The 11,447-nt window shown below is 37.3% G+C and overlaps 1 protein-coding gene and 1 pseudogene across 1 annotated transcript; one reads left to right on the top strand and one right to left on the bottom strand.

Annotated features, from left to right (window-relative positions):
- Positions 1-1,304: 1,304 nt before the first annotated feature.
- Positions 1,305-2,579, top strand: LOC148627687 (ras-related protein Rap-1b-like). The gene has a single exon (XM_088584453.1). It carries the CDS (start codon positions 1,545-1,547, stop codon positions 2,577-2,579), a length of 1,035 nt encoding a protein of 344 aa, XP_088440579.1. The 5' UTR covers positions 1,305-1,544.
- A 5,530-nt stretch (positions 2,580-8,109) lies between these two features.
- Positions 8,110-9,928, bottom strand: LOC148627686 (uncharacterized; annotated as a pseudogene).
- Positions 9,929-11,447: the final 1,519 nt, after the last annotated feature.

Here is an 11,447-nt window from a genome sequence, read left to right as displayed (position 1 = left end):
CTGCCCACAGGGCAACTGGGATGTGTGCCCCAGATGGTGGAATGGGGTACCCCTGGCGTGTTACATGCTGGGGTTGTCAGACTATAATACGGAAAACCTGACCGCAAACCATAGTGGTGCACCGTGTTGGGAAAGATAATATTATTTGGCGTATCAGCCTACGAACCGATCCGCGCAACATTTTGACGGATCAATGACCGATTACTGACTGATTGCTGAGGATGACCGATGAGCAATCTGATGGTGTTTGTGTTCTGTAAAATATCAAATAATCATTTAATGTTAACTTCTGTATTTAGATTATAATATAATGTTATTGTAGAATTACTTGAAAAATAAACTTTATGCATTATATATTGTTAGAGCAAAGCAACTATAAAAGAAAAAAAAATATTCAATTCAATGTCTTATTCTATATCACATAGTAAAATTTGGGAAAATGGAAAGAGAACCAAACAACCGTAAACTATATGGTCACGTGGTGTGAAACGAAAGTGATAATCGGATTTACAAATCGGTTTGACGATCACAGTGGGACATTTATCAGGTCAGGTATTGTATGCTATGATACAGTAAGCAGTTTGCTTTGTTTGTTTGTTTGTTTGTTGGGTCAAACGATGTCGACACTGCACATGAGCCCAGAAATCAAACTAACCACCTTACCCCGGGGGTTTAACCGATGTTTCAGCTTTGATTATCGGTATTCTTCCCCACAAGTCTGTTGAATACGTGAAAGGCAATACTAGCCAAACTGTCGTTTTTCTCGCAATAGTAATAAACATCTACCGATCTTATGTTTAATTGTTACTTGTACATGTCTGTGTATATATATACAAAACCCGTTATTTTCTCCTTCCATCGTTGCTTTTTCCATTAATTTTATCTGTTAATTTATTTGATTTCTATGGTGTATAGTTTGTTTTGTTATTCCTTGTTTTTAACTTGTCCTTAAGTATAAGTGTTTGTAAGAATCAGGCAAAATGGGAAAAATCAGAAACATGCATGTTAAGACCCCACCGATCTGACAATAAAATATCACTCAAGGATACCTTCTGTTTGAAAAGACAATTATTTAATCTCTGCATCGCTGGCTTTGCTCAGAATTTTTCAATAGAATGCTTGAAAAATGAGGTTTTTGACAGAGTTATCTGTCCTTGACATGGTCATTTTCAGCGCATTTCAATGAAATTGTAACTGAATGGGCTGCATGATATGGAAAATGTTGTCTGTTTTCCTTTATTCTGATAGTGCAAATAGTCAAAATGGTGTTTTTTTATACCATGTTTCACCCACTGCCTGATTCTTACAGATACTGACAATTAATACTTGTTTGCCTTATTAAGTTATCAGCTTTGAAGTGTGTGATTGCACATCTTACGTGCTATTGGTTGTTCGAAAATGTGATAAAAATTCATTAGCAGGAGGATTGCTATTCGCCTTCAGAAAAGGCCATTGGTTAAGTCAAGATAAAGTACAGTCTTGTCTTTATATATAAAGAGAACTGATACTCATATTAAGTAGTAAGCTTCATCTGGTTTACCATCATGGCAGAACTTTGCTCACGGCTTCAATTTGCTTTACTTGGTGCAGGGAATGTCGGCAAGACTACAATTTTGCAACAATACTTGTATGGACGCTCTGTGGAAACCTACACAGAGACAGTAGAAGAAATATATGCACAACCGTACGACATGGATGGGAAACGAAAATTTATTGACTTTATAGATACTGCTGGAAGTATATCGTTTCCAGCAATGCGACAGCTCTATGTATCAAAAGCACATGGGTTTATTCTTGTTTACTCTATCAGTGACGCACAATCGTTCGAGGAAGTTAAAAAAATATGGGAACAAATTAAAAAATCACGTACCAATCTGCTAAGTATCCCATGTGTTGTTGTGGGTAATAAATTAGACACTGAAAATGTGCGGGAAGTTGAAACCTTTGATACCATGGAATGGGCATATAGTGAAAATTTAGGTGCATGTTTTGTAGAGGCGTCTATCAAAGACACTGATGGAATCAATGAAATTTTTAACATCCTTCTAGAACAAATTGGAAACACCCGTGCTGAGCAAACAGGATCATTTAGGATCCGATCGACAAGCTTTTCAAGGAGGATTTCTGAAGAGCAGAACATAGTGCAATCATCAAAGAAACACTTTAAGCAAGACAACCTTTATGAAAGATTAAGACTTTCTGACAAAGACTATCAAAATGCAGTTTTTGCAGATTTTAAGGAAAGTGACATTTATAGAGTAAAACAAACTCAAAGAAAGTATTTTAGATCTTTTAGTGAATCCGATAATTACGTATGTGGAAGAGACAAACCTGATCAGGTCTTGCGGCGAAACCTAAGTCTGTCGGCAAAGGACCAAATCAAAAATAAAGGACATATGGATGCAAATGGAAACAGAAACATAATAAAGAGACTTTTTAGTAAATCTCGTTCCCATCAAAAGGCCTCAATAGAAGAGCAGGAAGACAACAATTCACCTACAATCTCCAAACTTAACCTTGGAACATTAGTTTTAGCTTATTGTAAATTTGGTAAAAGTTTGCACAAAAAGCGGCATTAACATAAATAAAACTTAATATTGTTTTTTGTTCTAATGATATTTTGTGGAGCTAATTATTGCACTGGTATCGTATTTCCAAAGTTAAAGGTAATTTGTTCCACCAGACTTTGGAATTGTTTTTGTCTTAAAATTGCATTATGACTATATATATTATCTCTTCTACATCGCCTGAGTAGACTAAATGCTGTTTATTTTCTTCATATCTCTTCACCGAATCGGTTGATAGCATATTTTATTACAATCAAATCTTTTTTTTTTCTTTTTCTTTTTTTTTGGGGGGGGGGGTTCGTTTTGTTATGTTTTGTTTTGGTTTTGTTTTTGTTATTTAATTTATTTTGTAAGACCATGCCATAGGAACTCGGTTACTACTATATCGGTTTATTAAAAAAGGTCATAAGTTCAACCCTCATAGACTTGCTAATATATATATATATTCACGTAATTTTGCACAACTTATAAAAATCAAATTGTTCTTACAACACAATCAAAATCACTGTAAAGAAACCTTTAATCTTTTAAAGTTCACCAGCAATGTATTAGAATAACATTTGGAAAGTGCATGGTATTACATTTAGGCAAAACATATTACGTCAACACAGCGTCACATTTTTGTAGAGATAAAACTGAGATTTCAAGTGGAGGCAAAAACGCCACAAGAAAAAAACACAATTTTTGAAGGAAATAGTCACAAGTAAAAGTCGCAGAAAAAGGTTACAATATTAGCTAAGAAAAAAAGCCACAGGAAAAATTGATATACATTTTTGACAGCAATTAAATTCTGATAAAAAAACCAAGTTCAAAAAGAAGGTGCTGCCTAGACTTATCGAAGTTAGACTAGCATATTATTACTTTTCAGTCTAGAAACACTTCCTGATACTTAAAATGCCTGGATTATTCAGGTCGCACGTTCTTCTGTTAAAACATAATGTCACATGTTATGCATGTAACCTTTGAATGTCATCAATAACGTGTAGAAAACAACGTGGTTGCGCATGCATGATGCCGTGGCGTAACAAAATATTACTTTAACAATACATAAAATTTATCTGAAAATATATTATTAAATATCATCATGGAAAAAATCCTTTCTACATAATTATGCAATCTCAGGTATTCAAAATTAAGGTATTGTCTACAGTTCCAGCCTGTATGAGTATAGGGCAAGGGGAAATACGAGGCTTTTTCTACCATTTTTCGTGTTCCCAAATGAAAACACATTCAGTCAGTATATAATATCAAAGTTCAAAAAATGATTTTATGCTGCCATGAAAAACCAATCATTTTTTCAACAATTCCCGTGCAGGTCCGGGTGTTCACAAAATAGGCCTGCAGCAGCGTTAGGCTTGTCGTAAAAAGCGACTAAATAGTGCTCAGAAACCTAGCCGGCGGCTAGGCGAGCCGCTCTGCCCACAGAGCACCTGTCCCCGTGCAGGTCCGGGTGTTAAAAGAATAGGCCTGCAGCAGCGCTAAGCTAGTCGTAAAAGGCGACTAAATAGTGCTCAGAACCCTCGCCGGGGGCTCGGGCGCTGTGCCCACAGAGCAACTGGGATGTGTGCCCCAGGTGGTGGAATGGGGTACCCCTGGCGTGTCACATGCTGGGGTTGTCAGGCTATAATACGGAAAACCTGACCGCAAACCATAGTGGTACACCGTGTTGGGAAAGATGCCACGTTCCTCGCACATTAAAGAACCCTACTGTGGTATTCTCCCGGAGTAGGAACCATAGGGGTCCGCCACAGAAGGCTAAATTGCCCGACCCTACCAACCTCTCCCTATTTCCAGTGGCAATCAAAATTTTTCGATCCCATTGTCCTTGTGTCCCATCCCTTTTTCATTTCATCATTTCATGTTCATCGTCTGAATATAGATGAAATATTGCAACTGGGATGTGTTCCCCAGGAGGTGGAATGGGGTACCCCTGGCGTGTTATATGCTGGGGTGGTCAGGCTATATTACGGAAAACCTGACTGCAAACCGTAGTGGTGCACCGTGTTGGGAAAGATGTCCCGTTGCTCGCACGTTAAAAAAACCCTGCTGTGGTATTCGATAGGAGTAGACCCTTTGCGCTCCGCCACAGGAGGCTTAATTGCCCGACCTTACCCATCCCTCCCTTTTTCTTGTGGCAATCAAAATTTGTCGACCTATTATCCTTGTGTTCCATCCTTTTTTTTCATTTCATCATCATTTCATGTTCATCGTCTGGATTTAGCTGAAATATTGATACTCGGACGTTAAACCCCAACAATCAATCAATCATTTTTCAACCTGTTAACTAAAATGTACAGGTAAGATAAGTTCTAACATTTCAGGTGAACTGTCAAAAGAGCCGGCTCTAGAACCGTTCTAAACTCTCAGGGGAACTGTCAAAAGAGCCGGCTCTAGAACCGTTCTAAACTCTCGGAGGAACTGTCAGAAGAGCCGGCTCTATAACCGTTCTAAACTCTCAGGTGAACTGTCAGAACCGACCTTACCCATCCCTCCCTTTTTCTTGTGGCAATCAAAATTTGTCGACCTATTATCCTTGTGTCCCATCCTTTTTTTCATTTCATCATCATTTCATATCCATCGTCTGAATATAGCTGAAATATTGCTGCTCGGACGTTAAACCCCAACAAACAAACAAACAATTGCGTTTGTACAGTTACAATGTACTGTACATTTTGAACAGTGAAACCAAATATCTAAATCGAACAAATTATAGATCGCATGTTTATCTTCGGTTTTGACAGTGCAAAACAATTATATTGAGACACTCTTTAAATAATTTTCGTAATATTTTACAACCTTGTATAATTCGAGGTTTGAACAACAGAATTCTCTTTTAAATGACATATTGGAGTCATTTGTACAAATCAATATTGCAAAAATAGGGTATATAAGAATATCTTAATGTGTTTGGTACGAATCTAATTAGTAAACGCAAAAAGAAAGATAAACTAATCAGCCTTATCCTACGCTAAACATAAAACTACAGCAGACTTTCCTACTACATGCATATTGTCGTTCATAATGATACCGAGGCTCACTGATAGTGTATTTATGAAATTATAGTTTTATGAAAGTCACATTTAAATTATATCAACCGTTTCATGTCTATCGAACCTATTGTGACAAGTGGAGAGGTTTGTTAACGATATCTAAACAAAATTGTTTCTTATCTTAAAACTTATATTGTTTCATAATTTTATTTTCCTAATAAAATTTTGTGGAGCTAATTATTGCACTGGTTTTGTATTACCAAGGTTATAAGTCATTTCTTCCACCAGACTTGGGAATTGTATTTTGTCTTAAAATTGCATTATCAATATATGTAGATTCTCTTTTCTACGTAGGCTGAGTTAACTAAATGCTGTTTATTTTCCCCATGTCAAATTGGTGGATAGCATATTTAATTACTATCAAATCATACCCTGTTATTTTTTTCTATTTTATTTTATTATTTTTTTGGGGGGTGGTGTGTGTGTGTTTGTTTTTTGTTTTTTTTTGTTTTTGTAAAACCATGCCATAGGAACTTCGTCACTACTGTATCATTCCTGTATCGGTTTACGCCCCGTGCAGGTCCGGATGTTAAAAGAATAGGCCTGCAGCAGGGCTAAGCTTGTCGTAAAAGGAAACTAAATAGTGCTCAGAAACCTAGCTGGGGGCTAGGTGCTCTGCCCACAGAGCAACTGGGATGGGTACCCCTGGCGTGTTACATGGTGGGGTTGTCAGGCTATAATACGGAAAACCTGACCGCACACCATAGTGGTGCACCTTCTAGGGAACGATGTCACGTTCCTCGCACGTTAAAGAACCCTGCTGTGGTATTCGATAGGAGTAAGAATCTGCGCTCCACCACAGGAGGCTTAATTACCCGACTTTGCCCATCCCCCCTTTTTCAAATGGCAATCAAAATTTGTCGACCCTATTATCCTTGTGTCCCATCCTTCATCATCATTAATTTTCATGTTCATTTTATCCTTTTCTTGTTCATCGTCTGAATATAGGTGAAATATATTGCTGCTCGGACGTTAAATCCTAACAAACAAACAGTATCTGTTTACAAATGTTTACAAATGTTTATTAATAAGGGTCATAAGTTCAACCCTCATAGACTTGCTAATATATATATATCTTCACGTGTTTTTGAACAACTTATAAAGATCAAATTGTTCTAACAACACATTATAAAATCACTATAAAGAAAACTTTAATTTTTCAAAGGTCACCAGTAATGTATTAGAATAACATTTTGCAATTGCATGGTATTACATGTAAGCAAACCAGACTTTCCTACTACATCCATATCGTCGTTCATAATGATACCGAGCTAATAGTGGCTCACTGATAGTGAACTTACGAAATTATTGTTTTGTTTTATTTTTGGAAATTTGACATTTTTGCTCTAAATTACAGTCGGTATTTTTAAATCAATTTTTCCGTGTCTGGTCTGTCTTTGTCTGTCCCTGGATTACATTCTTTTGATAACCGCTTTAACCTTGGTTCCCTTGATTACTCTTCCAACCAATTTTTATGTGAAAACCTAAGAGTAGATCTTAGCTTATTGTGACATGTTCCCATGTAGTATTCGTTCCACGAATAGGGAAAACAGTCGTTTGTTTGTTTGTTGGGATTTAACGTCCGAGCAGCAATATTTCAGCTATATTCAGACGATGAACATGAAATTGATGATAAAATGAAGATGAAATGATGATGAAATGAAAAAGGGATGGGACAAAAGGACAATAGGGTCGACAAATATTGATTGCCACTGGAAATAGGGAGAGGTTGGTAGGGTCGGGCAATTTAGCCTCCTGTGGCGGAGCCCTATGGTTCCTACTCCGGGAGAATACAACATTAGGATTCTTTAATGTGCGAGGAACGTGGCATCTTTCCCAACACGGTGCACCACTATGGTTTGCGGTCAGATTTTCCGTATTATAGACTGACAACCCCAGCATGTAACACGCCAGGGGTACCCCATTCCACCAGCTGTGGCAGAGCGCTATTTAGTCGCCTTTTACGACAAGCTTAGCACTGCCACAGGCCTGTTCTTTTAACACCCGGACCTGCACGGGGCTCATTTGACATTTCACTCCTATCCCCGAAAATGGCGACTTGTTGACACTGAACAAAGTACAAAAAATGTTGAATAATAGCCTTGAATCATAACAAGAAGTGATATAACATGAATGACTACTCAAAAAATCCTGTGCAGCTACAAGTTACTCCTGATAAAGAGTGGCATAAGCGTATAAAATGACAAAAATCAATGGAAGTGGGTAAGTGCAACCTTGCCATAGTGAACACTGGTTTGACAAACATACAAAAATTGAAATTACTATGAAATAGCATGTGTAGTGACATGTCAAATACTGCTTGCCTTGTGCCACAAGCATATCAAATATAATTAATTCTTACCCCCATCCCTCCATTAAAAAAAGATTAATTTCCCAATAATAAAAAAAAGTTTCCTACTGTTTCTTACACTTCCCCCAACTTAAAGAATTTGAATTCTCCTGAATTTACCCAAAACGTTTATATAAATTGTCTATTCTAGGTCTTCTCCTAGTCTTAGCTGGACTTCGGCTTCATCAATCTTGGTCAAGAGGTGATCTAAATGTTGGTCTCTTACTTCAATTGCAGCTTCTAGCATAGATAGAAATTGATGGGTTGAATTGTCCTCTTATATTTTATGATTTCCACTAAAGCCTGGTAGTTATAAAATCTTGCTTTTATGGTCATGGTATGTTCCTTTTCTCCTGTGATAATTTTTGTATCGGGTAAGGCCAAAAAGTTGTATTTTAGTAAGAGTTCCTCTTTTGTCATTTGAAGTTGCCTTCCTGATTGTATCTCAAGGGCAATGCTGACAAATTCCCAATGAAAGTACTTCTATTCTGATGTCATTGCCTGCCACTGCTTTGGTGGCCATTTTATAGTTGTGGGAGTGGTGATTAATGTGATAACTTCATCTTCCTTCCAACCCTTCGCCCTGCAGGAAACAGTGGCATGCCTCCAATCTTCAGTAGTTCAATGGCCCTCTGTTTGTTGTTGGGTGTCAAGTTGATTTTTCCTTCCTGAAGTTTTGTGATCCTTTCTTCATGGTCTCGTTCATTTCTGCTTTCCCTTTTAGTCTCTGCCAGTTGTTCACATTGTTGTCTTTCTTTTTCTTTCCTCTCATCCTCCTCCAGCGTTTTTTTCTCTCCACTCTATCTCCTCCAGTTCCTTCTTTCTTTGTTTCCTTTCCTTCTTCTCAGCTTCCTACAGTTCCTTACTCCTTAGTTCTTCCTCTTTCCTCTTATTCTCCTCCAGGTTTTTCCTTCTTTGTTCTCTTTTCTTCTCCTGTTGAATCTCTTGTTCCTTGTTCTTCCTCTTGGTCTCCTCAAGTTTCTTCTTTCTCTGTTCCCTTTCCTTCCTCTCAGCTTCCTCCAGTTCCTTACTCCTCAGTTCTTTCTCTTTCCTCTTAGTTTCCTCCAGGTCTTTCCTTCTCCTGTTGAGCCTTTTGTTCCTTTTTTCTTCCTCTCAATCTCCTCAAGTTCCTTCTTTCTCTGTTCCCTTTCCTTCCTCTCAGCTTTCTCCAGTTCCTTACTTCTTAGTTCTTTCTCTGTCCTCTCAGCTTTTCCTTTCTCTTGATTCTGATCTTCTTGTCCGTTCCTTTTCTCTTCCACTTTATCCTTCTTTCCGGTGTTCTTTGCCTTCGACACATTTTGCGTTTCTCTAAGTGGTGCTTTAGCCCAACTTTCTATTTCATCTTCCCTGGTAAGTTCATCTCCTTCCAATACTATATCGGATGTCGATGGAGTCTTGATGGGAGATATAGGAATGGGTACCATTCTTGGCTTTTTAGTGGAAATAACTCGTCTCTCGTTCTTATTTCGTTAATCCACTCCTCTCCAATCATCAATTTTCTTGACACCACTTTGACTATGGTCGCTACCTGTTGATTTTCAATAGTGATTGGAAATGATTGATTAATGGGGTAGTGCTTGGTAAGGATAGATGTCATTCCCCTGACCAAGTTATCCAAGGTTCTTGCATCCTGTACTGCTTCATCCTTTATTACTACTTTATAGTCCCTGACTGTGAGATCAAGATCAAGTCTGAAGATGGCTGATGAATTGCCAAGCTGCATCAGCTCCATATCTTAATATGGTTGGTCTTGAAGGTGAGTAAGTTCTTTTTGTGGCAACATTATTTTCATCTTCATCCTCCTTGATTTCATTTCTTTTGCACTTCCAACCTTCAATCCATTTTTCCTTATTTCTTATCGTTATGCTGAAATAAATACCAGCACTTCAATTCTGGCTTTTATGGCTTCTATCGAATTTTCATCCGATGGTGTTACAATCTGGGAAATGTGACATCCAGAAACCATTGATATCATGAATGACTACTCCAAACATTTTGTGCAGCTACAAGTTATTCCTTATAAAGAGTGGTATAAGCCTATAAAATAACAAAAATCAATGAAAGAATAAAAGGTATTTTATTTCCGATTTTTGTCGATCTGTCATTTTGTTTTTCATAAATTTTGTCATCACTTGGCGTCCGTCGTCGTCGAATTTCAGTAGAATAAAATATGGGCAAATCAGTGTATTTTTGTTTATATTTCAAACAACCGTAGCAGATAGAAGAAATCTGAGATTTTTTAGGCGGAACGAGATTTATCTTCCCTGTAAATTTCAAGATAATCGATTTACCGATTTTGAAGAAATTACCCTTTTGCCTTTTTGTCCGTTTTGCCTATAATATAGAAAACGAAAGCAGATTAGTGATTAATGTATGTTTATTTAATGTATTTCAATACCTATTTTCGTGCAAATTTCAGAAAAAAAATTGGGATAAATATGTTTGACCACCGTTTTTTAATTTGTCCATGTATTCATTTTTTTAACTATTAAACCAGGTGAGTGATTTGGGCTCCCGAGAACCTCTTATTTCTTTTCTCCAATCAATGCGAATCCTAGATAAAACGTCTGTAAAGAAATAACCAACGTGAAACTATTAAATGCACTTGATTTACAATCTTTAAACAATGTTCAAATATTAATAAGACCACATAAATGATTTTCTATTCAGCCAATTTGCTAATCCACCTATATATAGTCATCTTTATTATGACTTTTAAAAAGCTAGGATAAGAACCCATCCTTAAAATTAATCAATCCATTTTTTTTTATTAATTTTTGTCTTTTGGAAAGCTTTGCGTGTGACACACAACAGGTTTTTTCGAAAGGTTTACTGAAGCAAAACTGCTGACAATGTTACATTTAACACTTAATCATTTCATATCTTAAGCAAATGATATGGCTTTCGGAAATGTGACACTTTTGAGAGTGTTTATAGTCACGCATAATATATTTTACATGTAATTTGGCAGAATAAGATGTTGAACTCAACCATATGCATTTTCTTTAATTTTTCGGAATTTATAATTGGAAAAACATATATCCTTTATGTAGCATCTGCACGTATTACAATAATGTTTTAATTCTAATTTTCATGAAAATTAATAACTCCATCATAGGCCCGTTATTTCGTAACTTAGGAAAAAAAATATAATGGTTAAAATATGTATCAATCTTCAAGGTATAGTCAAACCCGTGCAGGTCCGGGTGTTAAAAGAATAGGCCTGCAGCAGCGCTAAGCCTGTCGTATAAGGCGACTAAATAGTGCTCAGAAACCTAGCCGGGGGCTAGGCGCTCTGCCCACAGAGCAACTGAGATGTGTGCCCCAGGTGGTGGAATGGGGTACCCCTAGCGTGTTACATGCTGGGGTTGTCAGGCTATAATACGGAAACCCTGACCGCAAACCATAGTGGTGCACCGTGTTGGGAAAGATGCCACGTTCCTCGCACGTTAAAGAACCCTGCTGTGGTATTCGATAGGA

Source organism: Perna viridis, chromosome 1 (genome assembly GCF_037379345.1).
Source record: "Perna viridis isolate PV_CMFRI_1.1 ecotype Kerala chromosome 1, ASM3737934v1, whole genome shotgun sequence".
Taxonomy (NCBI): Eukaryota; Metazoa; Mollusca; class Bivalvia; order Mytilida; family Mytilidae; genus Perna; species Perna viridis.
This window is presented reverse-complemented; position numbering and strand designations above follow the sequence as displayed.